Genomic DNA, 23,810 nt, shown 5'->3' with positions numbered 1-23,810 from the left:
ATCAACTTGGGAAGAGTCAGTAGGGTTTCTTTAAAGATAAGTTCTGCTTTACAAACCTCTTGTGAGTTTTCTTGTTGGGGGCGGGAAAGGTGGCTAAGGTTTAGATTCCCAAAAGGCTTTTGGTAAATTTTGACATCAAAGGCCTTTGAGCAGCCGTTGGGTAGGATTGCAGGGCTTCGTATATTAAGTAATGGATTAAAAGATAAGAGATGGGGTAAATGATTTTTTTTTTGTTTGTTTGTTCGGGGTATTTTTTTTTGGTGTAGGAGGGAAAGTTACCAGCAGAGTTTTTGAGGATTTGGTCTTGGGATATGTGCTGTTCAGTACAGTAATAATAGGGATGTTAAAGGCAGTGAGTAGTCAAAGGGGAAAGTTTGCTGGTGTTACTGTTCTTCAAGGTGGTAAAGAGGGGAGAAGAGTGAAGGGCTGCAGGAGGCTTGTACAGAGCTGAGTGGCTCAGCAACAGGGCAGCAGAGGTGGTTGGAGGCTGCATACATGAAACAAGAGGACACTTCAGCCTGGAAAAGAGATGGATGAGAACATATGAAAGAATCATGTAGATGGCAGGAGACCTGTGGGCCTTCTCATCAGAGATGACAGCGGATGTCTCTGAATGGAGATGAAAGAGCATGCTGAGATGTTTCCAAAAAGAAACTATAGAGTACTTCTGAGAGAAATCCTTTGGCAGTTACAAAATAGACCAACTGTGACAAGCTCAGGAAAACACCTGAAACAAGACAATAATTGGAGGACTATTTGAAGGAAAATATTAAATGTGATTGCACTGTTCTCACAATTCCCTGTCATCATGGTTGGAAGTAGAATACTGGGCTGTATCCTTGTCCATACTGATATGGCCATTGGTCTCTTATCCAGTTGCTTGGACTGGTGAATTTGATATCTGATACCTGTTTTCGTTCATATAGAAATAAACACGTAGAGAGTTAGTATGGTTTTTTTATATGTATTTCACTGTAGGTGAGAAGGATTTTTTGTGTATGTGACTAAATCTCCGTTTATTTTCCTTTCTTTCTTTCAGTATCATTTTATGGTGATAGCTTTGTGGAGTTGCACATGTCAGAAGCATCCTCTCAGACATCCTTACAGCTGCGGTTTCGAACAAGTAAGCCACATGGACTGCTTTTTCTTGCAGCTGGGAAGAAGGATTATTGTTTAATGGAGCTGCGCTCAGGAAATATACAGGTATGGTTTATAACTATAGGTAAAAATCTATGCATAGCCTATATTGTTTAGCGTTTCTCTTCAACCTGTTGTCTATAATGATTCTCAAAGTTTACATTTTAAAAAAATGGAAAAATCACTTATATAATTGATAATTTCAAAATACGGTGTTTATTTTTTACAATTATAGTTATTAAAATTGGCCTCTAAAAGCCGCTGAGATCTCTAGATCTTAAAATCAGCATCATTGTGGTCAAAGCATGGGGTTCAGTAAAGGCAAAATTTCAGATTTGGTGATGTTAGCGTGATGGAAAATGTTTGGATCCAAATAATAGTTTTTCTGCAAGGTAACTTCTTGAAAGATCATTGTCACTTGGGTTCTCAGGAGTTGTTGGTCCTAGCAGAACTGCAGAGAAGTCCATTCCATCTTCTGCAATTATTCAAGTCATATTTGTGATGGCAAGTAAACCCACACAAAATTTTAGTGGGATTTTATTTTTTAAATTATATTTTATAAATTATGTACTTAATATGAACATTTATGAAAATCAATCTATTAACAATATTTTCATATATGATTGTGAAAAATACCACTTTGGATTTTGATAGTTAAAATTCTGTCTCTTGCAGTTAAGAATTAACTTCGGTGTGGGGGAACAAGTTCTGCATTCTCAGCAACGATATCAGCTGAATGATTTAGCTTGGCACCTAGTTGAACTACATCATGAACATGATAATGTCACATTGGTAATTGATAAACAAGATAGAACTAGTGCAAAAATGCCTGGAATTCTCTATGAATTAAATATTGATTATGGATTCTATGTAGGTGGTACTAGTAAACTTGATGTTCCATATCTTGTTGGAGCACTGCCCAGTTTCCGAGGATGTATTGATGATGTGTCGTTCAATCATCTAGACATTCTAATGCCTCTGAGACCTTCTCCTGGCTTTAAAAATGTCCATGAAGTTTCGGTGGGATGCAGTGATGAATTCTTTGCAAGTGAAGATGAACCCATTAGTTTCTTCAGTTCCAGATCCTATGTTTCATTCCCATCATGGAATGTTGGTGATGAGGGAATCTTGGAGTATACATTGCAAACCTCAGCTGCACGTGGCTTGCTGCTTTACCATCCTGGGCAAGCAGGAGATTTCATTGCAATGGAAATGGAAGATGGATTAATTAAAGCCTATGTTGGAAAACGTAAAAGTAGAACCCAGCTTTCCTCTCATAGGTCCGTCAATGATAGTCATTGGCACTACATTGAACTGAAATTTACTGCAGAATATTTGCAGCTGACATTGGATGAAGAAACTGTGAAAAAATCTTTGCCTTCCCACAGCAAGCTGCCGCTTCTGAAGGGGTCTCTCTTTGTAGGTGGTGTAGACGACAGTACGCGATCAGAGGTGATTAAGTTAGAGCTAACTTCAGTGTCTGGGAAGCAAGCCAGAGGAGGGTCCTTCAAAGGTTGCTTAAGAGATCTGAAAGCCAATTCAGAAAAGAAATCGCTGAAGAATGTTCTGGTAACAAAGGACATTTCAGCTGGGTGTGAAACGGAGAGTGCTTTTAATACAAATCTTCCTTTAGAGATGGCTGTAAAGAACCTTACTGTGAAAGCAGCCCCAACATATGCCATTTCTGCTGACAGCTCTGTGTCTCTGGGCAAGGAAGACAAAAGCCACCTTTTAGTTCTAAGTAACTTGATTGTGCTAGAGGGTGGACAAGCTTCACTTGAATCTAAACATATTAAAATCAACTTAGACTTTCAGAAATTAGGGATTAATCAATCACAAATTCTTTTTGAAATAAAGGAACCACCCTCTCATGGAGACTTGAAGCTAGATGTTGAACCAGCAGAGGAGGTAAATACATTTACTATGCAAGACGTGTGGCAAGGAAAGATTCTTTATGTCCATGATGGCTCTGAGGACACTTACGATTATTTTAATTTCTCCATTTCTACCAGCAGTGAGAAGATTGTTCCTCCGTATTTGCAAGGAAATGAGCAGCATGTGTTTAGCATTACTGTCACTCCAGTAAATGATGCGCCTGAGATCACACTTCCTGAGGGAAACTTGCTGCTCCTCTTAGAGAACTCAAAGAAACGTTTGACTAGTGATCTGATAAAAGTTCTAGATAAGGATACGGATCTTGCGGATGTCAGTCTTTCAGTGCTTGGAAATCTGAATGCAGATGCAGGATTTTTAGAAAATTCAAAGCATCCTGGAAAAGCTATTACTACTTTTTCTAATGAGGACTTAAGAGAAGGCACTGTTTTCTTTGTCCACACAGGCGTCAAGAACTCAAGGATTGTTCTGAGGGCAAGTGATGGTGAGAAAGTGAGCAACACTGTTGTGTTACGTGTCATGGCGGTTCCTTTGGATTACAGAGTTGTCAACAACTCAGGAATAAAACTACTCCAAGGTGTTACAGCTCTGATCACACCTAGGCATCTGGCAGTTGAAACAAATGGCAACCTGCAGGAGCTGGAGATACGGTATGAGATCACAGAGCCACCCCAGTTTGGGGAAGTCCAAAGGCAGCATTCAAGGGGGGAATGGAAGCGAGTCAACTCTTTCTCTCAACGCTCTGTTCAGCGCAGCCGTGTGAGATACTGTAGCACTTTTAGAGAAATTCAGCTGGAAAACGTTACTGACCAATTTAAATTCAAAGTTAGCATAGGAAACAGAATCAGTGAAGAGCACGTTTTCCCAATCAAAGTGAAGTGGTTAAGGTACAGTTTATTGAAACATGCTCCTCTAGAAATTGAAAAATCAAAAAAGAAGTACTTTAATTCAGATAATCTTTTTGCTGTGATTGTGGATCTAGAAATGCCAGAGGATGAGCTTAATTTTAAATTGCTGTCCTTACCAAGGAATGGACAAATTCTGCTTAATGACCAGCCTTTGAAAAAAGATTCTGTCTTTAGCCAGAAAGATGTTACTGATCAAAAAGTGGCATATGAATTAATCAGCAGATACCATGAAGACAACCATGATTCATTTAGTTTCCTCATTTCTACAAAGTATCTGGAATCAAATTTATACAACTTTGAAGTCTACGTCAAATCAGATTTCAGAAACATTATGTTGACTAACAATGGCCTAACTGTTACTGAAGGTGAAGGAGAGTTAATAACAAGCACAAAATTGTTTGTGCAAACACCAGATAATAAAACTTTCCAATATAAAGTTACACAGTTTCCTAAGCATGGGAGGTTAAAACTCATTCATTTTTCAGGCTCATTTGAGAGTAGTGACAACCTCACCAGTTTCACTAACAAAGATATAACTGATAAGCGCCTCATGTATGTGCATGACGATTCTGAGACAGCTTTTGATGAATTTCTTGTCAGAGCTTCCAGTGAAGAGTCAGCAAAGTGGGCAAACTTTCATCCAGAAGTGGAATCTTTGTCGGTAGAAATTAGATTCAACATTTCTGTCCAGCTGAAGAATGATGAGAAACCAGTACGTGTAATTGATAAGATATTTAACGTGGTGAGAAATGGGCGGCGATTATTAACTTTGGCAGATCTTTGCTATCATGATCCTGATTCTGATTTTGATGATGGACAGTTGCTCTATACTAGACGTGGAATTTCCAATGGGGACTTGGTGCTAACAAATGATACTTTGCACAGACTCTACCAATTCAAACAAGTGGACCTGGAGCAAAAGCAAGTCCTGTTTATACACCATGGTGCAGATTTTGGACGTTTTGTGCTCTTTGTGACAGATGGCAAGCACTATACCTCTTTGCTTCTAGAAGTTAGTGCCACTGATCCTTATGTTAGGTTGGCAAATAATACAGGCTTACTGGTTCAAAAAGGAAAAGAGGAAACTGTTACAACAGCTAACTTAAGTGCTATTACAAACCAAGACATCAGAAATGATCATGAGATTACATATGAGATATTCTCTTTCCCAAAATACGGAAGAATATATGTAAATAATCTATTGATGGATTCCTTTACTCAACTTGATCTGATAAAGGGATATGTGACCTACAGGCATGATGACAGCAACAACCTTGTTGACACATTTAACTTTACAGTCCATGCTAGAGATGTCCATCTGGATGTTGGAGTGCATGTTCGCATATATTTAGAAAACCATCAGTGTCCACCAAGGATTGTGAACAGAAACAATCTCTTAGTTGAAGAAGGAAAACCAGTTAAAATCAGTAAAGGAAAACTGCAAGTAAGTTAACTGTGTTGTCCATTTCTCCAGTCTTGTAGGAAATCTTCTTCACTGCTTTCTCAGCCACTGCAGTATCTTTAGTCTCTCTGTCTTCTCTTCTTTAAACTCCTTTTGGTTTTCACTAACATGACTACATCCTGGATGCTTAATTCTGGAGAGACTAACACTAGAAAGCTTCTATTTCTATAAAAGAAAAAGACTGCCCATGCTCTTTGAGTCCATTACATATTGGTGCTTGAGAAAGTTAAGATTTGGAGATGCTGCACTTGTATACGTGTTTTAGTTATGACAATTGTTTGTACTTCATGTGTCATTCTTAGTTGAAAATGCCAAGAAAGAATGGGTTTTGTTTCATTCAGTTTGGAGCTAGCCCAATTAACACTGTCTAAGGATTGCATCCAAAATTTTAAAAACATAAAGTCACAAACCTGAAGTCGTTTCTCTTTGGTTACTTAGGATTTTCTTCCTCATTGTTTGTGTGTAGCCTGTCACTAACCACCACGAGAGGGCTCCGGTAGCCCGTGGCTGTGCTGCTGAAATCCTTATTTCAGGCAGGGGTCTGCAGTGCTTAGGCTATTTATTAATTCTGCAGTGCGTTCCTTTTCAAAATTCACAAATCTGGGGCTACAAAACACTTCCACACCACATTATTTGACAAGTCTACTTAAAGTATTACTGTATTGTATTAGGAATTTGCAGATATACCGTGTAACCCTAACAATGAATGTCAATTAATTAGGCAGACAAACCAAGAGTTGAAAGTGAAAAATGCTGAAGAGAACTAAAGAATTTGTCCCATTTCAGTTTAAATAATTTTGGGGTATGTTTTTAAATTTAAGGTCGTTCATGAAAACAGTTCTCCGTCTGAGATTGTGTTCACAGTAAGACAGCTTCCAGTACATGGATACATTCGGAAGTTTTCCTCCGAAGAAAGTTATCTTGGTGCTGACCAAAGGCCAGCTTTGAGCTTTACACAGCAAGATGTTGACGAGGGCAAAGTTCAGTATGTGCAGACAGTTTCTGACCAACTAGGTGACCATTTTTCTCTGGATGTGACCAACGGTGTCCAAACAGTGAGTGGAATAGAGATCTCTGTAGACATCATCCCCAGAATGATTCCCCTGGAAGTACAGAACTTCACAGTAATTGAAGGGGGCTCAAAAGCCCTGGTAGAAGATTATCTAAGAATTTCTAGCAGACACTTTGCAGGACTCAGCTGTGAATTTATTTTGATTGAGCAGCCTAAACATGGGTATGTTGAAAACTCTCGTGTTCCTGGAATAAAGTTAACCACGTTTACCAGAAAGCAGGTAATGCATTTCAATTTGCTTTGCTGTAGTCACAAATAATTCTTTGTATTGCTAGAATCTAATTTTTGCCTACAGTGGGACGATTTGGTGGGAGGTGGTAAGATGCATAAGATTGAGCTGGCCTTGTTCCAAAGATCTTTCTGGTAGCTGGGCATTTGGGGTGGGGAGGGAGGGTGCCTCGTTATTGTGGTGAACCACATCACTTTCTTGTGAGCCACTGGTCGTACAGACTAGTGTGCTGTAATCACAATAGACTGACAGGACACTCATAGTCAGGCAGAGTTCTTGATACTCTGGAAATGTAAGACAGACAGACTTTGGGTCCGTTTTGAAAAGACCAGAAGCAGTGGTGTGTAGATTAAACAAGGAGGAAAGTGGAAAAAAAAAAGATTTTTTTTCAGATCATGTCTTTGCTCACAGTCAGTATATGCATAATAAGCTAATTTTCAGTCTTCTAGCTCTAAGAAGTGAATATGTCTCACAAGTCACCATCTACTAATACTATATTCAGTTTATAGATTCCAGGAAACATTGTGGTAAATATAGTGGGATTGGATTTTCCATTTTCACTTCAGGGGGAAGGAGAAATGCCAAGACTGGCAAGTTAAGGTATTCTGGCTAGAGGAATGGACAGATGAGCTGTAAAATTTGCTGTTGTGGACAAAGGAAAGATAGAGGTACAGATCAGATATGAGCATAAATAAAGTCTTTGAAGTCATAAAAAGTTGAGGTAATAAATACAGAGGGGCATGACTAGACTTAAGTATTTTTGGTTTTTTGCTGTGGCATTCATTTCCTTCTAGGCTCTAATTTTTCAAGTTGTTACATTTTTCAGGTGGAACAAGAATTAATCTACTATGTTCATGATGACAGTGAGGAACCAATGGACAATTTTACTGTGATAGTAAATAACACGGAACTGTGGAAACAAAGCTTGCCCCAAACTGTATTTGTAACAGTTACTGCAGTAAACGATGAAGCTCCTGTTATAAAAGTTAACAGAATTCTTCAGGTATGTTTGTCAACATTTTGAAATGATTTCTAACCTGATACCATTTAATGCACTTTCATTAACAGAGTATTAGGATTGTATCTGGTGGGGGAGTCAATAAAATAAATGGTGGTCCGGGGATTTAAATGAATTGGTGTTAATGAAGTGAGGTAGTACATGTGTAATGCTTATTTAGGGAGAGTCTAGTCATCATGAAGAACGTTTTCTGGTATTGTAATGTAAAGTTTATCTAGAAGGCTGACTGAGCTTTCTTTTAATCTTAAAGATATGTCAAGTCTCTTGGACTGACATAGGGCTTGTGGGGTGGGATGGCTTGCACCTGGACTGTTGTGGTGTTTTAGTGTTGTTTGCTAGGGCATCTTGAGGGCTGTTAATGAACAGTGTAGCTTAGAAAAGTACCAAGATTAGTGATGATGAGGGTGCAAACATCTCACTGTTTTTGCACAGCCTTCAGACCCTGTGCCTCTTGCTGTTAAGTGTACCAAAATGTCAGACCTGCTGAGGTGCATTCTGCTGCCTGCTTCTCTCCAGATCCCCGGTGGGATGGGACAAGAGAAGAGAGCAGCATTCTCACTGGCACTTCGTTAGAGAATTCACTACATGTTGGGTATTTCTGATACAAAACAGGAGTGTTCCCTTCTTTAAAACTTCCTCATAAGAATAATACAATGCTATCTGTGAAAATCTAGGCTGTTAGAGGTCATCAGAATATTAAGGCAGACACTGAAGCTATTACTGTGTGATACTGTGAGCTAAAAAAAGGGCATGCTAACTTGTTTCTAACTCCACCCTCCCAAATTCCTGAAGAAAATTTTTAAATTCTTGACTGATGCTGCTACCTTTTGCTCTTAATAACTGTAGCTGACTTTTTAATCTTTCGATCTTCAGTTTCAGTGCTTTTTCAGATTTATTTGTTTATTTATTTATGGGATTGTTATTTGTTTGTGTTATAATAGCACCCGGTAACAAGACTGATTTATTAGGGACACTGTGCTCATGTAAACCAAAAAGTCCCTGTGTGTAAAGGCTACCAGTCTGAGATCTGATGAGTAAAGACAAATTAGGTCTGAAAAACAGAATGAAATGGGTATGTGCCAGCTAATGAACAGTAAACCAGCCGAGAGGCATCAAGACAGAGAAGATACTTAGGAAATGCTTTGAAAGAAGCTAACCAGGGTGTTGTGAGGCTCACCATCCCCAGTGCTGTATATGCAGTTAACAAATTGGTGGCACCTAAAATGTGCATTTAATTTTACATATTTAGTTGTGTGTTGCAGAGGGAGCAACTGTGGATTACTGTGAAGATGATCATAACCTTGTGTTGTGTATTTTGCCTTTTCATATGAGAAAAGACGTAATTTTTAAACAGCAACAGTGGTAGTATTGTGCAGCTTCGCAGTGACAGCAGGTAATCCATGATAATCTGCAGATGCCCACAGCCTAAGACATCCTGCCCTGTGCAGAGACTGCTGGCAGAAGGGCAGAGTCACTTCACAAGCGTTTGGGTGGTAGAGAGTAAAACCCTCCCTGGTTAAAGTCATTACAGTGGTACTCTACAGACATCAGCACAGCACGCTGTGATGTTGGTCTAGTTGCAGACGAGAGGGATATATGCCCAGTCAGAAATTTTTCTGTCTCCCCTCTGGTGCATTGCTGGCATTGAACTGCAGTCTGTTAACAGAACTGAGGCCGTGCAGTCCACTGCAGTGCAGCATATGGATTTTTCTAAAAATATCTGTAAGTCTAGACTTCCCAAGAACAATGATAACACAGCTTAACCTAGCCGAAGCTGGTCTTCTGTGCTGGGGAGGCGGTTTGCATACCCAGAATCAAGTTGTTGCCTTTGTGCCTGTTGTTTTGCTGGTCATGCATAAGCTATTGCTGAGAAGTAGCCTTTATTTTTATCATGGGTGGGTACTAATATGGACACGTATGTTGGATTCATGTGCAGACTAAAAGCTGGCAGTCGAGTTATGTACTGGGAGGAATACACTGTTACATACTTGGAGGAATACACTGAGATGATCCTTCTACAAAGCAAACTTGCACATCTGAATTAGATGGGAGAAAACAGGTTTTTCTTAGTCATACTAAACGTTACGATGAGCCAGGCACTCCTGTGTAGGGTGATACTTGCTAGCCCCATGTTCTTGCCAAGCAGTCTGTGCTCCTCAAGGACACTGTTAGTGGTGAATGTTGAGTAATAAACTGTGTGTGCCTTTTAAAAAGGCAATAGCTCTTTTATATCTTTAGAAAGGTTGGAAGTGTTTGAAATGTACAAAATTATAAAATGAGGGACCAGTACTGTGAAAACAGAGGTCCAGCAGGACCATTTGAGTTTACTGCAGTTGAGCACCTCAGAAATTTTGCACGTCTCAATAGAAAGAGTTAGAACTACTGAACAATTAAAAAAAAGGTTAGCTTTTGGCACCTGCTGTTGAGAAATAGCTTCTGCTGTTATGTGCCAGGGATGTTGGTGTGGATATATGAAAGTTAAATTTGGCCTTTGTCACAGGGCTTCTGGCCAAATGCAAGAGCATGTGCACACATGCTGAGCGAGTCCTTCAACTCTAACTCCCTCGCTTCTGAGGCACCTGTAATATCCCTTCTTCAAACAACCTTGTCTGTTGTTATCAAAGTTATGAACACCATCAAGGTTATAAATGCCACGGGAAGAGTTTCAGGAGGACAAACAACCAAACAGTTCGTGAGTTGTTTCTGATTTTTCTCTAGGAAGTGAAAGTAAGTGAATTTTTTAGGAGTTTAGGGTTTGGTTTTGTTTTTTTTTTTGGCTGCGAATTTACGATATGCTGAAGTATTTTCAGTAACATGACGTATGAGACACAGAAAATTCTACGGTCCTGAGAGCTTCTGTAATGTATACTAGTAATCCTTGCACTTAATTTAAAGCCTTTCCATTAGAACAGTAAGTGTATAAGGTACATGCTTATTTAGAAACTATACAGCATTTTAGGTATAATTTCCTAAAATTTCCACAGGTTCTGTAGTAAGTTTTTTTTTGGGGGGGTGGGAGTAGAGAAGGGAAATAGAATATTTTTAAGAAAATCACTATCCTGGCATTATTTGCTGTGTTTATGTATGTGTTTAAATAATAGTAGTGATGCTGTGAAATGACTGTATCCTCTTGTTGCCACAAGAGGGCCATATTTTCCTATAATTAAATTGTTCTAAAATCAAATTCAAACGATTTTTTTTTCTTTAAATCACTCACCAGAGTATTAAAATGGCTGTGAATATGGAGTGTCTGGTAGGATATGTAGCATGCAAGGAGATACTGATAAGCTGAATGCTGTAAGTATAGCGGAATGGATTATTTCCCAGCAGGCAGGGTCATGAACCTTTTTTTGGACCATGCCTGTGGAATGTGTTAGGCACATGCAAAATTAGTGTAATGCTACATTCCGGAAGTTCAGATACAGTTTTAATGGTGCTCTTCAAGGAGAACTTGATCCCAGATGTGGAAAATAAGCCACTTGTGTTTGCAGTATTCTTAAATGTCTGCTTCCCTTACAGCCCTTTTCAGTCTTGGATCTGCTTTCATTCTTCCAAGGATCATGTTGCAGGTCGTGGAGCACCTCAGCATGTAAAATACTTCAGAAAGCACTGTGTGTTAATGTGATGGAATAATAGAAATAAACACTAGCTTTATAGGAAAAAAGCACTTTTTTTCCTACTAAAGGAGAGAAAAAGTTTCTAAACTTTTGGACATTTAATGAGTCATTTGTAATAACATCTTTGCATAGTCCTTTCTTATGTTTTCACATATTTTCTGTGTGACCTTTTATTTTCTGTGTAGAATAATCAAAATCAAGTGCTACTGAGATGACGTAAAGGGTCTCAGTACAAAACCAGTGACACTGATGTGCTTCTTTGGTGCCACTCAGTCAGCCTTTGCTATTAGTTATCATCCTGTGTTTTCACAAGTGGCATCTTTTGTTAAACTTTAATAGTAGTAATTACATTACGTGGAAATACACATTTCAAGGGAGAAAATAGCTATCTCCTGGTTGCAAGGTATTTTCTGTTATAAAATGTAGCACAACTTCTTTTTCAAACTTTTTTTCTAATTAGAAGATGAAATTTCATTTTAGTATCTGCTTTTCCATGGCACATATGTTGTGACACAATGTAGTCTGAAATCTTTTCTCTATTGAAATGTCGTGGCAAAAATCCCTGTGGTTTTAAAAGATTTTCTTCCATGGTTTTTGTTAAAAAGTAAAATTAATACTTAGGGAAAAATTTGTGATTGCTGATTTTTGGTTTTGACAGAGGTAAAATGCCCTTTGTCAAGGATCATGTTTCCTCTTCAGCCATTTGGTGTGATGTTCTTACCAGATATTTGTTAAGTGTACTATGACCCTAGAAGGACAGGAAGGCATGATGTAGTACACGTTTTGAAGCTCAAGCTGAGGTTTTTAAAGGCTCAGGCTCTTAAGATTGTATGCTATATAAACTCTATGTGGAAAGAATTGCTATTGATATATTGACTATTTAGGAATTTAATTTCAGGTTGAGATAAATATGTATTGTTCTTTGTTAGTAGTTTTGTCTGTAATTCCAAACAAATACAGCGAAAATGAGGAGTAAAATGGGCTGTTGCTTATCATTTCCAAACAAGAAATTATCCAGTAAGATATGGATGAAGCTCAGATAGCAGTCCTTTCTTGAAAGAAGGATCTTGCAGTTTGTGCATATCTTAAACTAAAAAGAAAAAAAAAAAGTGAAGGCATTTAGATTTACTAGAATTAAGTAATGGGCTTTATACTGTCTTTCCAAATACTAGTTAATTATTCTGTCTGGAAGCATGACCTTGCAAAGTGCTAAGCAGCTGTTGGAGGTGTTGATTCCTTCATCTCCCACTGGACTGAGCACCTCTGTGGGTTGTTTAGTGCACTAAAAAAAGGCCTTTAGTGCATGTTGTTAGAAGGAAATAATGCAGCTACAACAAGTGTTCCATTTGTATTAGAGATTATGCTGTCCCCAGGCTGTTTTCTTCTTTTCTTTTATGCTGGTGAAAGTAGAGCATATTGAGTGCCTTGCCTGCTGTGAAGTACATGACACTAATATTCACGTGTATGTGTTGGAAAGGAGCTCCTTGACTCAGTTATCAAAATACAATTTTGTTATGTTTGTAAGAGTTTGGATAGTGCCTGACAAATAGAGCACTTGTGCTGCAGCTATCTAAAAGTCAGACTCATGTAGGGTGTGTTTGCTTGTACTGTTTCATGCTCTTGTTTTTCGGAAACCATTTGCCAACAGTGACTATTCCAGTCCATGGTCAGAGATTTGGGTGGACAGTGAGGAAACCTGTCATAGCTGCTAGTATTGCACAGCACAAATCTTTATTATTTCTTTTTCTTTGAAGGTTTTTCCCCTCCCCCCTCCCCCCCCCCATTTTCTTTTGTATGCACTTTCTTTATTATTACTGTATTTTTATATTTGCTTTTCTAGGTCTGGGTGGGTTCAGTTACAGAAATAACTATTGATGACCTCTGTGCAGAAGACAAGGACTCCTCACCATCAGAACTGATATATTCCGTCACTCCACCTAGCAATGGGTACTTGGCTCTGAAGTCTTCTCCAAACAAGAGCATTCTTAGTTTTACCCAGGCTCATATAATTGAAGGGCAGCTGGTATTTGTACACAATGGTATGTGGTTTCAAAAATACCACCTCTGTTGCCAAAATACTGCTCCTATTCCATATATTTGTGTTTGTAATCCTTTGAAGATCTCCTTGTAATGTCACAAAAATCTCTGCACCAGTTATGTGATACAAGATCTCACAAACTAAACAGGAAAGCGTCTGATGACTACTTAAATGTGTACTCATTGATAAACCTTCATGTATTATTTGTTCAATTGGTAGCAGACTTCTTTCTGAACGGAGGTTTGCAGTAAGGGAACATTGCCTTGCAGTTTTCAGAGATATGAAATCCATTTTTTTTGACCATTGTAACGAGAATCTCCTGAAGCCTTTCTGTCTTGCTGCAGTGCAGTGCTATTCACAAACCAACAGCCTCTCAGATACCTGCCACAGTGTAGTTGTGTTCCTGAGCAGCTCTGGGCAGTGAAATTATGGGTCTTCTGGGTGATGTCAACCTCTCTTTCAGGCTGTGAAGGAATTCTGCTTTAACCATTGAGTCTTTTCTGCCAATGGCCAGAGCTAGAGACTGGGTTATTTGTGCTGCTGCTACAGAGAGAATGTGTGGGCAGTAAAAAAAGAAGTCAGGGCAGCTGCGTTCGTCCTTGAGTGGCAGGGCTGGGAAGCCACAGGAATGAAGATTCCAGCAGGGTTCCAGCCAGAGGAAGAGGTGGGGCTTTTACAGGGCAATAGCTGCTTTTCTCCTGCTCCAGCTCTATTATCATGTTACCTCAGCTGAAAGAAGGAAGGAGGTGCTAAAGAAGGAATAAACCAGTTTTGGGGAAGGAGATGGAAGAGATACAGCACTCTCTTGCAAGCCCCAAGGCAGGCTGGAATTATTTCCAGCGCTCCCTTGGGTGTAGCAGTCATTCCAGATCTGTGCTGTGTCTTCATGAGGCTTGGTGCAGGTTAAAGCGCTCTGACTTCTGATGCACTGTCTTGCAGTGTGCATACGTGTTGCTGAAATTGCTTTACAGGCAGCTGCTGTGAGCTGTAAGTATCCTGCTCAAATAATTTGGTCAGGAAATGAAAGGTCAGGAGCATGGCAAAAGTGAGCCAAGCTGTTTAAATTGTTCCGAAGGGGGCTTTGACACGTAAAAACCCCTATGGTGTAGGACGGTGGTAGTTTCAGGGTGAGGAAATGAATCCACTCTGTGTTCCAGAAAGGTCAAATGCACATCTGTAGCCTTAGGAAGTGAATCTTGATTAATAAAGGTAAAAAGAACAGGAGATTTCATTTTCCAGTGAGTGGGAGTGTGGGTTGTACAGTAAATTTGAAATGTAAAATTGCCCAGGTCATGTGTCAGCTCTTGCAGCTGCTCTGGCTCTGCCATCCGCTCAGCCTCATGGCCCCCAGTGTTTCAGAAAGTCCTTGTGATCTTTCCTTCTTCACCTTGCACTGTTGCTAGAAGCGTACTTGTTACTTTTGGCCTCTCACTTCCAGTCTTGTCCTTGGGGGCCTTTCCTTATCTGGATGCTTTTTTATTTGGCTTTTTACCCCCTTTGTCTTCAGCTGCTCTGTCCCTCATCTTCAGCCTTCTAATGTGCGCTGGCTGCTTTGACTCCTCGTGGGAAGTACCCCCACTTCATGTTCTCTGCAGCCTAGTATCTACTCTTCCTACTCACTCTAACCCTTTCCAAGGGGAAGAGCAGCATCTTCTTGGCTAAGGAAGCTCTTCCATCCCCTGGCTGCTCCTCATGGCACCACAAATCTTTTACGTCTGTACATGACAGTGACTCTCCATCCTCGGACTCTTTTGTGCTGCCAAAGAAAGTACTACCATACTTTGCTTTTATGCCTCTAACATTAGACTCTGTAACATTTTTCCTTCATCTTTGCTCAGTCTGGTGAGTTACATTATGCTGCTTGTTCTGTGCTGCGAGTTGCAAATATCCCTCTTGCTCTCATGTTTTCCCCTTAAATTTTGTGTTTATTTCCTCTGTAATCCCGATTGTTCTGTCACCAGCATAAACACAGAACCAGAACATACCTTTCCTTTTCTGTACTCCTCTTTCAGAGTGAGAATTCCTTCCCTTTTCCACCCTCGCTTCACTCCAGGGTGCTCTCATCCCACTTTTGCAATATGGGGTCTGCCCTTAAACCCTGCCAGTGTTTTCCTTAGGGCAGTACTGAGTTGAACTCTTGCTGGTTATGAAGTCTCTGTGTCTTTTCAGTCTAGTTTTTACAATCCTCCTTCTGATGTCCTTTTTATCCCTTCTGATCAGATACGCCTTTAAAAACTAATTGTGCTAAAATAAAATAATACATGATCCACCCAGGCAGTACTTTGGGATTTAGTTCTGTTCCCGACTGCTAATGACAAAATGTCGGTGTTAATCGGGCAATTGACCTGCATTAGTCAAAAAAGCAAGTGAGGCTAAGTAAGCCTTTTTTCCCCAACCTGAGGCAAATAGTAGACTCCTCAATGCCTTTTTAAAATGTGCAACTACTTGTGCATTTTTATCAAGAGAAAACGTGGGCTAATAAAAGCTTTTAAAATAAAAACAGTATGACCAGTCTTCTAGAGCTGCTTTGGTGCCTGGCTAGATATAAGAGCATTGCCTAGGGTAGTTGTTAACTATAATCTCAGAATGCACATTTGATTCTTCTGATATGTTAACTTATAGTTGAGCAAGGAGTGCTGATCTTTAAGTGAAAGTACATGGCACCCCATTTGTGGATACATATTCATGTAGCAAGATCTCATGGCTAAATTGGGCAAAGCAAGCAGAAAAGCAATGGTAACTGCAATAGTTAATGTTTCAATTTTTCATTCTTTCTACCTAAGTAAACGATCTGGGGAGCCTCTACTTAAAGCAAGATTTAGGCAGCTTTGCACACCTCAGTAAGTCAGTTCTAAGAGATGTATTTTTGCAGGAATCCACTCAGACTCCTGGACTTATTTTGCTGTCACTTGTGCCAAAGTACATACAGGTCCTAAGAGTAAAGAAAAAAAAATGCATTTATTATGAATACACATAACCTCTGAAATAGTTTAAGCTGTGACAACATACGCTCTTCAGCAAAGCTGAAGTGGAGCAGAGAGGCCAAGGAAACAACCTAAGAGTTGATTCAGTCCTTTAAATCAAAATGAAAGAACATTCTTGCTGTTTTTTTCCCCAAATTCCTTCTTTGCCAAAATGTGACTGCTTAAATGCTTTGGTCCCTCCTAAGATATAAAAGGAGAAGGAAATTTGGGAGTCATTGTCTCCCCAAGTTTAACTTGGTTTTGGCTCCACAGGGGTCAGCGAAGAAAGAAAGGAAGGAGCACCCTGCTAATTTACATCTAAAGGATGTCTGGCCTTCAATGTAAGCAACAGCCAGTTCTCACTGGGAAGATGTTCTCTGCATTATTAATTGATTTAATTCAAATTAAGGTACAAAGGTACTGATCAAAAATTGCTTCATGATGACTTTGGATATATATCACTATAGGCAAGAGCAAAAGGTGTCCAGTGTGTGTTTGTATGTTTTGGATGACAAACAGAATAATACAATAATATATTTATGGTTTTGTTTTCTACAGGAGCAATGTCTGGAGGCTTCAACTTTCAGGTGACAGATGGTTTGAACTTTGCACCTCGACAGATTTTTAGCATCACAGCTCGGACGCTAGTCATTAGCCTTGAAGTGAACAAAGGACTTGGAGTCTTTCCAGGTCTGTTTTTAAAGATTATCGTGATTTCATCCACTTGAAAAAAATTGCATAGTATATGGTTATTTGTCTAGCTGGCTAAACTATAGAAAACTGTACCTGGGAACATCTAGGTGTCTGATTTTTAAATGAACAGTTATGTTTTCTCAAACAACACATTGTTTTATTGTTTTATAGTCTTTAACTGTTTGCTATGCACATGTGCTTGGAGTCATGGAAATTGGCAGTGAAATATATAAGCACAGAGTGACAATAACACTGTCTACCTAAGCTCTGAACATTCCCATTCAGATTTGTTTAAAAGCTCTATATTATATTAACATATTTAGAGGTGTCTTAGCTGGTTGTGATTTTGCCTGGTAAAAGCAGAGTGAAGCTTGTGTCCCTGGGATCCTGAGTAGCACACGTAAGCTTTCCAGATTGCTTGTTTGCTTTCCTATTGTTTGAGCTGAGTTATGGGGAACAGCACAGACTCGCTGATGAATCAGAAGCACTGAAACTTCGATTTGTATTCGTGCATTTGAAACTAGTTGGATCAGCAGCTGAGTATTTTTTGTAATGAAATCCTACTCCTGAAGGAGTTGATGTATTAAGAGAGTCTCGCCAGAGCCATTTACTGCTTTGCATTGGCAAGAGTAATCCCTAACTGAGTTAGTAATCTAACGTTAATTGCAGGATTAAAGGAGAAATGAAGATTAGTCTTCTCTCAGCATGTCTTGCATCACACTTTTGTTTACACTACTTTCTTTTTGCTCTAAACATGATCTGTACAGACAGAGACTGAGAATTGTTAAAGCTCTATAGGTATTAATCTGTACCTTGATTTATTAATTTGATACAGAAGTGGAGCACTTTAGTTTCTTAAACTTCCTGAATATAAGCTGCATAAACAAAGGCTTGCAACAAAAGCCACTTAATCACAGGCAACAAAAAAATGAGATTGTAGCACCATGATCTTCTGATTCAGTCAATATAAATGGGATTCACATAAATCCACTTACAAAGCTTATTAATCTGTGATTTTGGTGTGTAAGGTTGCCTCAAGCACAGGGATTTATGGGAATTCTATCTCGAGCCAAAGATAATTGTAAGAAAAGTATGCCTGATAACTTCCATAGAAGGCAAAGTCTTCAGACTGTCTATCAGTTCTCCAGGTTGCAAAATACAGTATTTCTTTCAGCACTGCAAACTGTATTCATCTAAACCTACAGTTTTTCCTGAATTCTCACTTACTTCAGGTTAGCAAAATTCCTTTTTGGTGTTAAAAACTACTACTTGCTTTTTCAGCTGTTCTCTTTATGACACTTTTTAAAGATGTTCTGGAGCTGTATGGGTTTCAGCTGTACTTGCTCATCATGAAATGACTGTTACAGCAATGATGGTGCTAAATGGTTAATACACATAAAAACAATAGCTAGTGTCCTGTTATATTTTATAGCACTGCAGGAAAAGTTAATTTTGAGAAAACTTGAAGAATCTTCTCTCTAGGGAAGTAAAAAATTAATATATCTTGAAGAATTTGCCGTATCTTCATGACTGGGTATAAACTATTCTCTCAGGCATATTGTTCTGCAATTTTATAAGAGCATGTACTGCTGTCTTCTTTTGTGTTGGATATACCAGATTTATTTGTAAATTTTATGGATTTTTTTTCTGTTCAACAGAAGCTTGTTCTATTTGGTGTGCTCGGTAAATTGACTGCTAGATATATGAGTTTTTTCTTAGGTATGCTAGATGCCTACAATGTGAGGATTTGCCCTCTTCAGGGAAGCAATTGTTCAAAGAAGGAATAAGCTGAACTGCTCTTTGAGAAGGAGAGACAGCCTGACTTGTAGGTCTTTGGAAGCAGAGCTGTCTAAGCAGTCAGTAGGAGAGGTGATTCATAGCTGATTAGCAGTGATAGGCAGAAAGCTCATGCTGAAGCACTTTCCAAATCTTAAATGTAGTCAGTAAAAATGGATACCAAAATTACTAGGTACTGGTAATGGGCTTATGCTGTTGCATTCTACTTGTATGGATTAGCTTGGCCCTACTCTGCACCACCCATCCTTGTTGTGTGTCTTCCCCCTCTGTATCTGTTCCTTTCTCCTGTGTTTGGGTGCAGTTGGTTTTAGAATCTCTCTGCTCCCATGTTTGGGAACAAGCAGACAGTGTTCTCACTTGCCTTTCCTTCACCCTGGCAGGCACATAACTTTCCTCTCCCTGTTGAGGTGTCAGACCAGAGCACAACTACTGTGGGTGCTGGAAAAGGTTCTCAAGCCTCAGGACAGAAGTGGGTGAAGGAGAAGGTTATGTCTGGGGGAGGATCCCATTTTACAGGGAAGTGTGAGAGACTTTATTGTCTGTGCCCCTAGACTGTATTTCAGCCTGTGCTGTGCAGTGACTGAGATCAGGTCTGTTAGGAACAAACGTGGGCTTTGTGGCACAAATCTTCTGTCCCCGTGTCCCTGCACTGTGATGGTGGGGTGGGATAACCTGATACAGTTATGAAAAATTGGAGTAGTAACATCCACCACTACAGTTTGACCATGTTTGAGAGTTACTCTGTCTTACTCTGTGAAGGCAATGAGGCCTGATTTGCGTAAGTAGGAGGTTATTGAGAAATAACTGTGTTTGCAGATACATGTGATCTGAGTAACTGTTGCTCTTAGTTGTACATTCCTGACCACATCTGCTGTATGCAGAAAACCAGATCATGCTTCCCTCTCACGTAAAAAGGGGAAAAGAAGAGAGAGGAAGAGGAGGGAGACTTCTTGAATTAGATGTAGTGTGGGAGAATTTTTCTAGACCTGAGGGTCTACTTCATGTTTCAAAGCAGTATGGAGACAGGGAGACATGGGAAGGTAAAAAGGGGAGAACAGGCAGAGCCAGAGATCTCATTTCATTATAACAACTCTGTAGAGGTGGTTTGAACCAGAGCACAACTACATGTAAACAGGCAGAATCCTGATGTTACTAATGGCTTGCAAAATATCCCCATTCTTCAGTTTACTTACCATATTTTTTCTTCTGAATATTACAACAGGAACATAGAATCATAGAATCATAGAATGTTTTGGGTTGGAGGGGACCACTAGAGGTCATCGAGTCCAACCCCCCTGCAGTCAGCAGGGACACCGCCAACTAGATCAGGTTGCTCAGAGCCCCATCCAACCTGGCCTTGAATGTTTCCAGGGATGGGGCCTCCACTACCTCTCTGGGCAACCTGTTCCAGTGGTTAACTGGAAGTGGAACATGTTATTTTGTATTATTCCTTTATAAACATTATGCTTTGTTGAAGATGGAGTGATAATTCAGACTTCAGGGGTATATACTGCTAGGATCTGAAATTATGTATTGATACCTATAAAAGCTTGTTGCCTAACAAAAAAAAAATGTAAAAATGGAGGCAGAACTGGGGCCAGGGAGAATAGGTTTATGGGAATATATTGCTCCTCAAAAAGTATCATTAAACATGAGATTTAGTTTGCTGAGTGTGTACCATGAAACAGTGCATCAAAAAGAAGCCAAATACTTATTTTTTCTTTTAGAAAATTACTAGGTTTGGTTTTGTCACAGCTATGTCAAAATTTATATTGGTTTGACTAAATGCCAGAAAGCTCTTTATAATTCTTTATAATAGCCAGAAGGTACTGGTTAGTGTGGTGCTATGTATTAAAAGGATTTTGTTACCCCTCAGTCTCCATCCATCTTAATAATACATTATTTCAGTTCAGGATGCTATTTCTGTTGTGTGACGTTCTTCCTAATTTGTTTAATTCAGTATTTATTTTTTAATTTCATTTAATGAAAATTGCCTTTCATATTGATGAAGTGTGATTCAAGCTTCTGGTAATAATTGATTTTGGTTTGTGTGTTCATGAGAAACTTTGCTGTGTTAAGGCTTCTCCCTGCCAAATCACCCTGCCTTCTGTGGGCAACTGGGATTACCAAAAACATTAACAATGGTGACTTCAGCTGGAGTTTGAATTCAGTTCTAGACATGCAATATAGGAACAGGGATTCTTATAGATGCTCTACTCCTTACTTTGGGTTGTTTTTGCAGAAGCTAGTATTTAGCAATTACATGTGCTGAACAGAACTGCACTTTTTTCATCTCTGTAAAACAAAGGGACATCCTACTGATGGGCTTTTCAATTGAAAACGCTGTGGAAGAGTTGTAACTGGAAGGTAACTAGGAAAAGGGTAAGCCTGCTGATCTTATAGAATGTTGTTGAAATGCGAAGTAGAATACCTAGATGAGAGGGTGAGCTGTGCATACAAAACTTACCCTTTGGGAAAAAATGCTGTTGCAAACCTATGTTACTTATAACTGACATTTTTTAGGTTCCAGGAAACCTATTTCACGACATGATCTGAAAGCTGTAACCAATGATGTGACCAATGCAGGAAACAGAACTATAACTTTTATGATTGTAACTTCCCCAAAACTTGGAAAGCTGATCAGAGTAAATTCTGATGATACCACTCAGGAAATCCTCAGTTTTACACAGTCAATGGTAAGCATTTACTTTATAGTAACTAGTTCAGCACTAGATTGTTACTTCAAAGGGCATCTCAGTTGCTTTTTTCTTGTCTGATCCATTTATATCTGTTAAGTAACTAGGCATATGTGACCCATCAGTGCAATCACGCAGATTTGCTGTGTCATTAAATATCTGGCATCTAGAAATGAATGCAAGAGGAGCCTTTGTTCCCCTCTACTTGGATACTAGCAGGGTCTTGGCAATTTTCACTGTTTTGCTTGTAACAGTATTTTTCAAGAAGAGCTGTTCTGGTGCCATTAACCAGCAGTCCGAGGTTGGAAGCCTTTAGTTTTTGGCAGAAGGAATAGCCTTTTGCTCTATGAAAAGTCCAAGTATCAGATTCATTTCAGCTGTACACAGTCCTCATGGGTGTCCCCAAGAGGACTTTTATTGACTTGATTGGCTGTGATATTAAGTGTTTAAAGAATCTTAACTGTGAAACAGGGTCTCATACTTGAATGGCTAAAACGTGGCAGCTCATGTAACTTGCTGGAAAACATTCTTCTGCAACTGAAAAGAAATTACTTATGTCTGTGTGCAGAATCTGAATGTAACTGTGTGCTCTGTGTGCAGTAATTTATTCTCAGAAAATCTAAGCAGGGGAGAGAAAAGGAGCTTAACCTCCTGACTTTGCTGGAGGAAAAATGAAGATATAATTTGGTCTTAATCTACATTTACAGATTTTAAAAGTGGCTGTTTGATTTAGTGTATGAAGGAATGAGAAAACCTATTGGCCAGTAATTGAAACTTGACCAATAAAACATAGAAAAAAGGTGAACATTTTTGTTAGTTATTATGAGGCTTTGAAACAACCTAACCAAGGACTGTGCTGGAATGAATCTCCACTTGAACTTTGTAAGTCAAGATGAACAGAGAATATTTCTCATAAAACTATGGTCTAATCTAATCTATGTTATTGATCTTGTTGCAGTAGTTGCTGAGTTTTGTCTTACCTTATGAGGGAGATGAACTGTATAATGACGCTGTTCCCTTCTATTCCTGAAATGTGTGATTTTTATGAGCGTTAGATTAAACAGTTAAGCATGTCAGAGAGAAAATCTTTCATCTAAGGTTTTGAAGTTTTACTCTCTTTGCCTATGGTTATGATCTTGACATATGTTTATCAGACAGTGCCGTGTCAGAACATGCCACTTATTCTCTGTAGCTTTAGTTCTTACTTCCCTTTGAACTTTGCAAATTGTGTAAGGATTTGATGTGTAATAATGTGTATGCTTTTCTTCTCTGTAGGAGGTATTTGTATTGGCCATTTTCACTTCAGACAAGTAGAGCTAAGTGACTTATTGCAGGTAGAATTAAGGTATCCTAACCAGCTTGCTGTTTATTTTGGTAGAGAAAGAGGTATAAGGGAGAGAAAAGAGATCCTAAATAAACTTTCACCATCTAGTGTGTTGTAGCCACATGAAGGTGAGAAAATGACACTGATATTACAAACATTGTATATTCTCTCTGTAATGGAGAGTAAGGCATTCCATTTTCCTTTGGTAATAGAAAGCTTGTAAATCTAATTTGAATTGAAAATATTTTGTGTTAGTTTAGTTCTCTGGGTTTTCATTGACTTGATTCTGTATTGTGGAACTTGAAATTTCACTTCTGAAAAGTACTGTACAGCTAACTTATAAAAGTAGTTAGCCTTTCTGTTATGGTGCTGAGCTCTTCCCTATGCCCTGTGGTTTATTGCTTCGTTTGGGAAGAAAAAAAGAAAAAAAAAGCATTGAAATCACTATTACATTTCAAGAAATTTTTTCACGGGCAGTTGTTGTTCAGCCAATATAATAAAATTAATTGTGCATTAAACACTTGAACAACACAGTAGTTTTCAACATGATGTTTGGGATTTTTTCTCTGCCAGTACTTTCTATGGTGTCTTAGAAGTGTTTTTGTCTTGCATCAAGAGACAACTTCTTCATTGTACTTGAAGTCATTACAGAGGTAAACACAGAAATCCTCACAAATTCCATTCTCTTCTTAGCCCAGATATTAGCTTGGATATTGGGCTTGCAATTAAAAAAAAAAAGAAGATAACCCTAGTAAGATTGAAGCTTGGATATTGGGCTTGCAATTAAAAAAAAAAGAAGATAACCCTAGTAAGATTGCTGCTAAATACTGTTGAATTTAAGGGATGCATTTTGTGCCTGTTCTTGTTACAAAAATTTGTTTTCTCCAACTTGAAGTCCTAGGGGCATGCTTTGGAAAGTTATCCTGAACCAACATATCCTTTTATTATCCTTTTGTTTTGTTT

General features: G+C 39.0%; 1 protein-coding gene across 1 annotated transcript in view; it reads left to right on the top strand.

The window, feature by feature from the left end:
• The first annotated feature begins 1,047 nt into the window (after window positions 1-1,047).
• The window catches only part of LOC104134693 (chondroitin sulfate proteoglycan 4-like), a 26,966-nt gene continuing 4,203 nt past the window's right edge, over window positions 1,048-23,810 (top strand). Inside the window, exons 1-7 of the mRNA XM_035903704.1 lie at window positions 1,048-1,203; window positions 1,813-5,382; window positions 6,222-6,692; window positions 7,528-7,704; window positions 13,177-13,375; window positions 16,896-17,027; window positions 21,351-21,523. Of these exons, the coding sequence (XP_035759597.1) occupies window positions 1,075-1,203; window positions 1,813-5,382; window positions 6,222-6,692; window positions 7,528-7,704; window positions 13,177-13,375; window positions 16,896-17,027; window positions 21,351-21,523 (4,851 nt within the window). The 5' untranslated portion in view covers window positions 1,048-1,074. The remainder of the gene's footprint in view (window positions 1,204-1,812; window positions 5,383-6,221; window positions 6,693-7,527; window positions 7,705-13,176; window positions 13,376-16,895; window positions 17,028-21,350; window positions 21,524-23,810) is intronic.

Source organism: Egretta garzetta, unplaced genomic scaffold (assembly GCF_000687185.1).
Source record: "Egretta garzetta isolate BGI_Z169 unplaced genomic scaffold, ASM68718v1 scaffold471, whole genome shotgun sequence".
Lineage (NCBI taxonomy): Eukaryota > Metazoa > Chordata > Aves > Pelecaniformes > Ardeidae > Egretta > Egretta garzetta.
The sequence above is the reverse complement of the archived record's forward strand: the minus strand, read 5'-3'. Positions and strand labels throughout refer to the sequence as shown.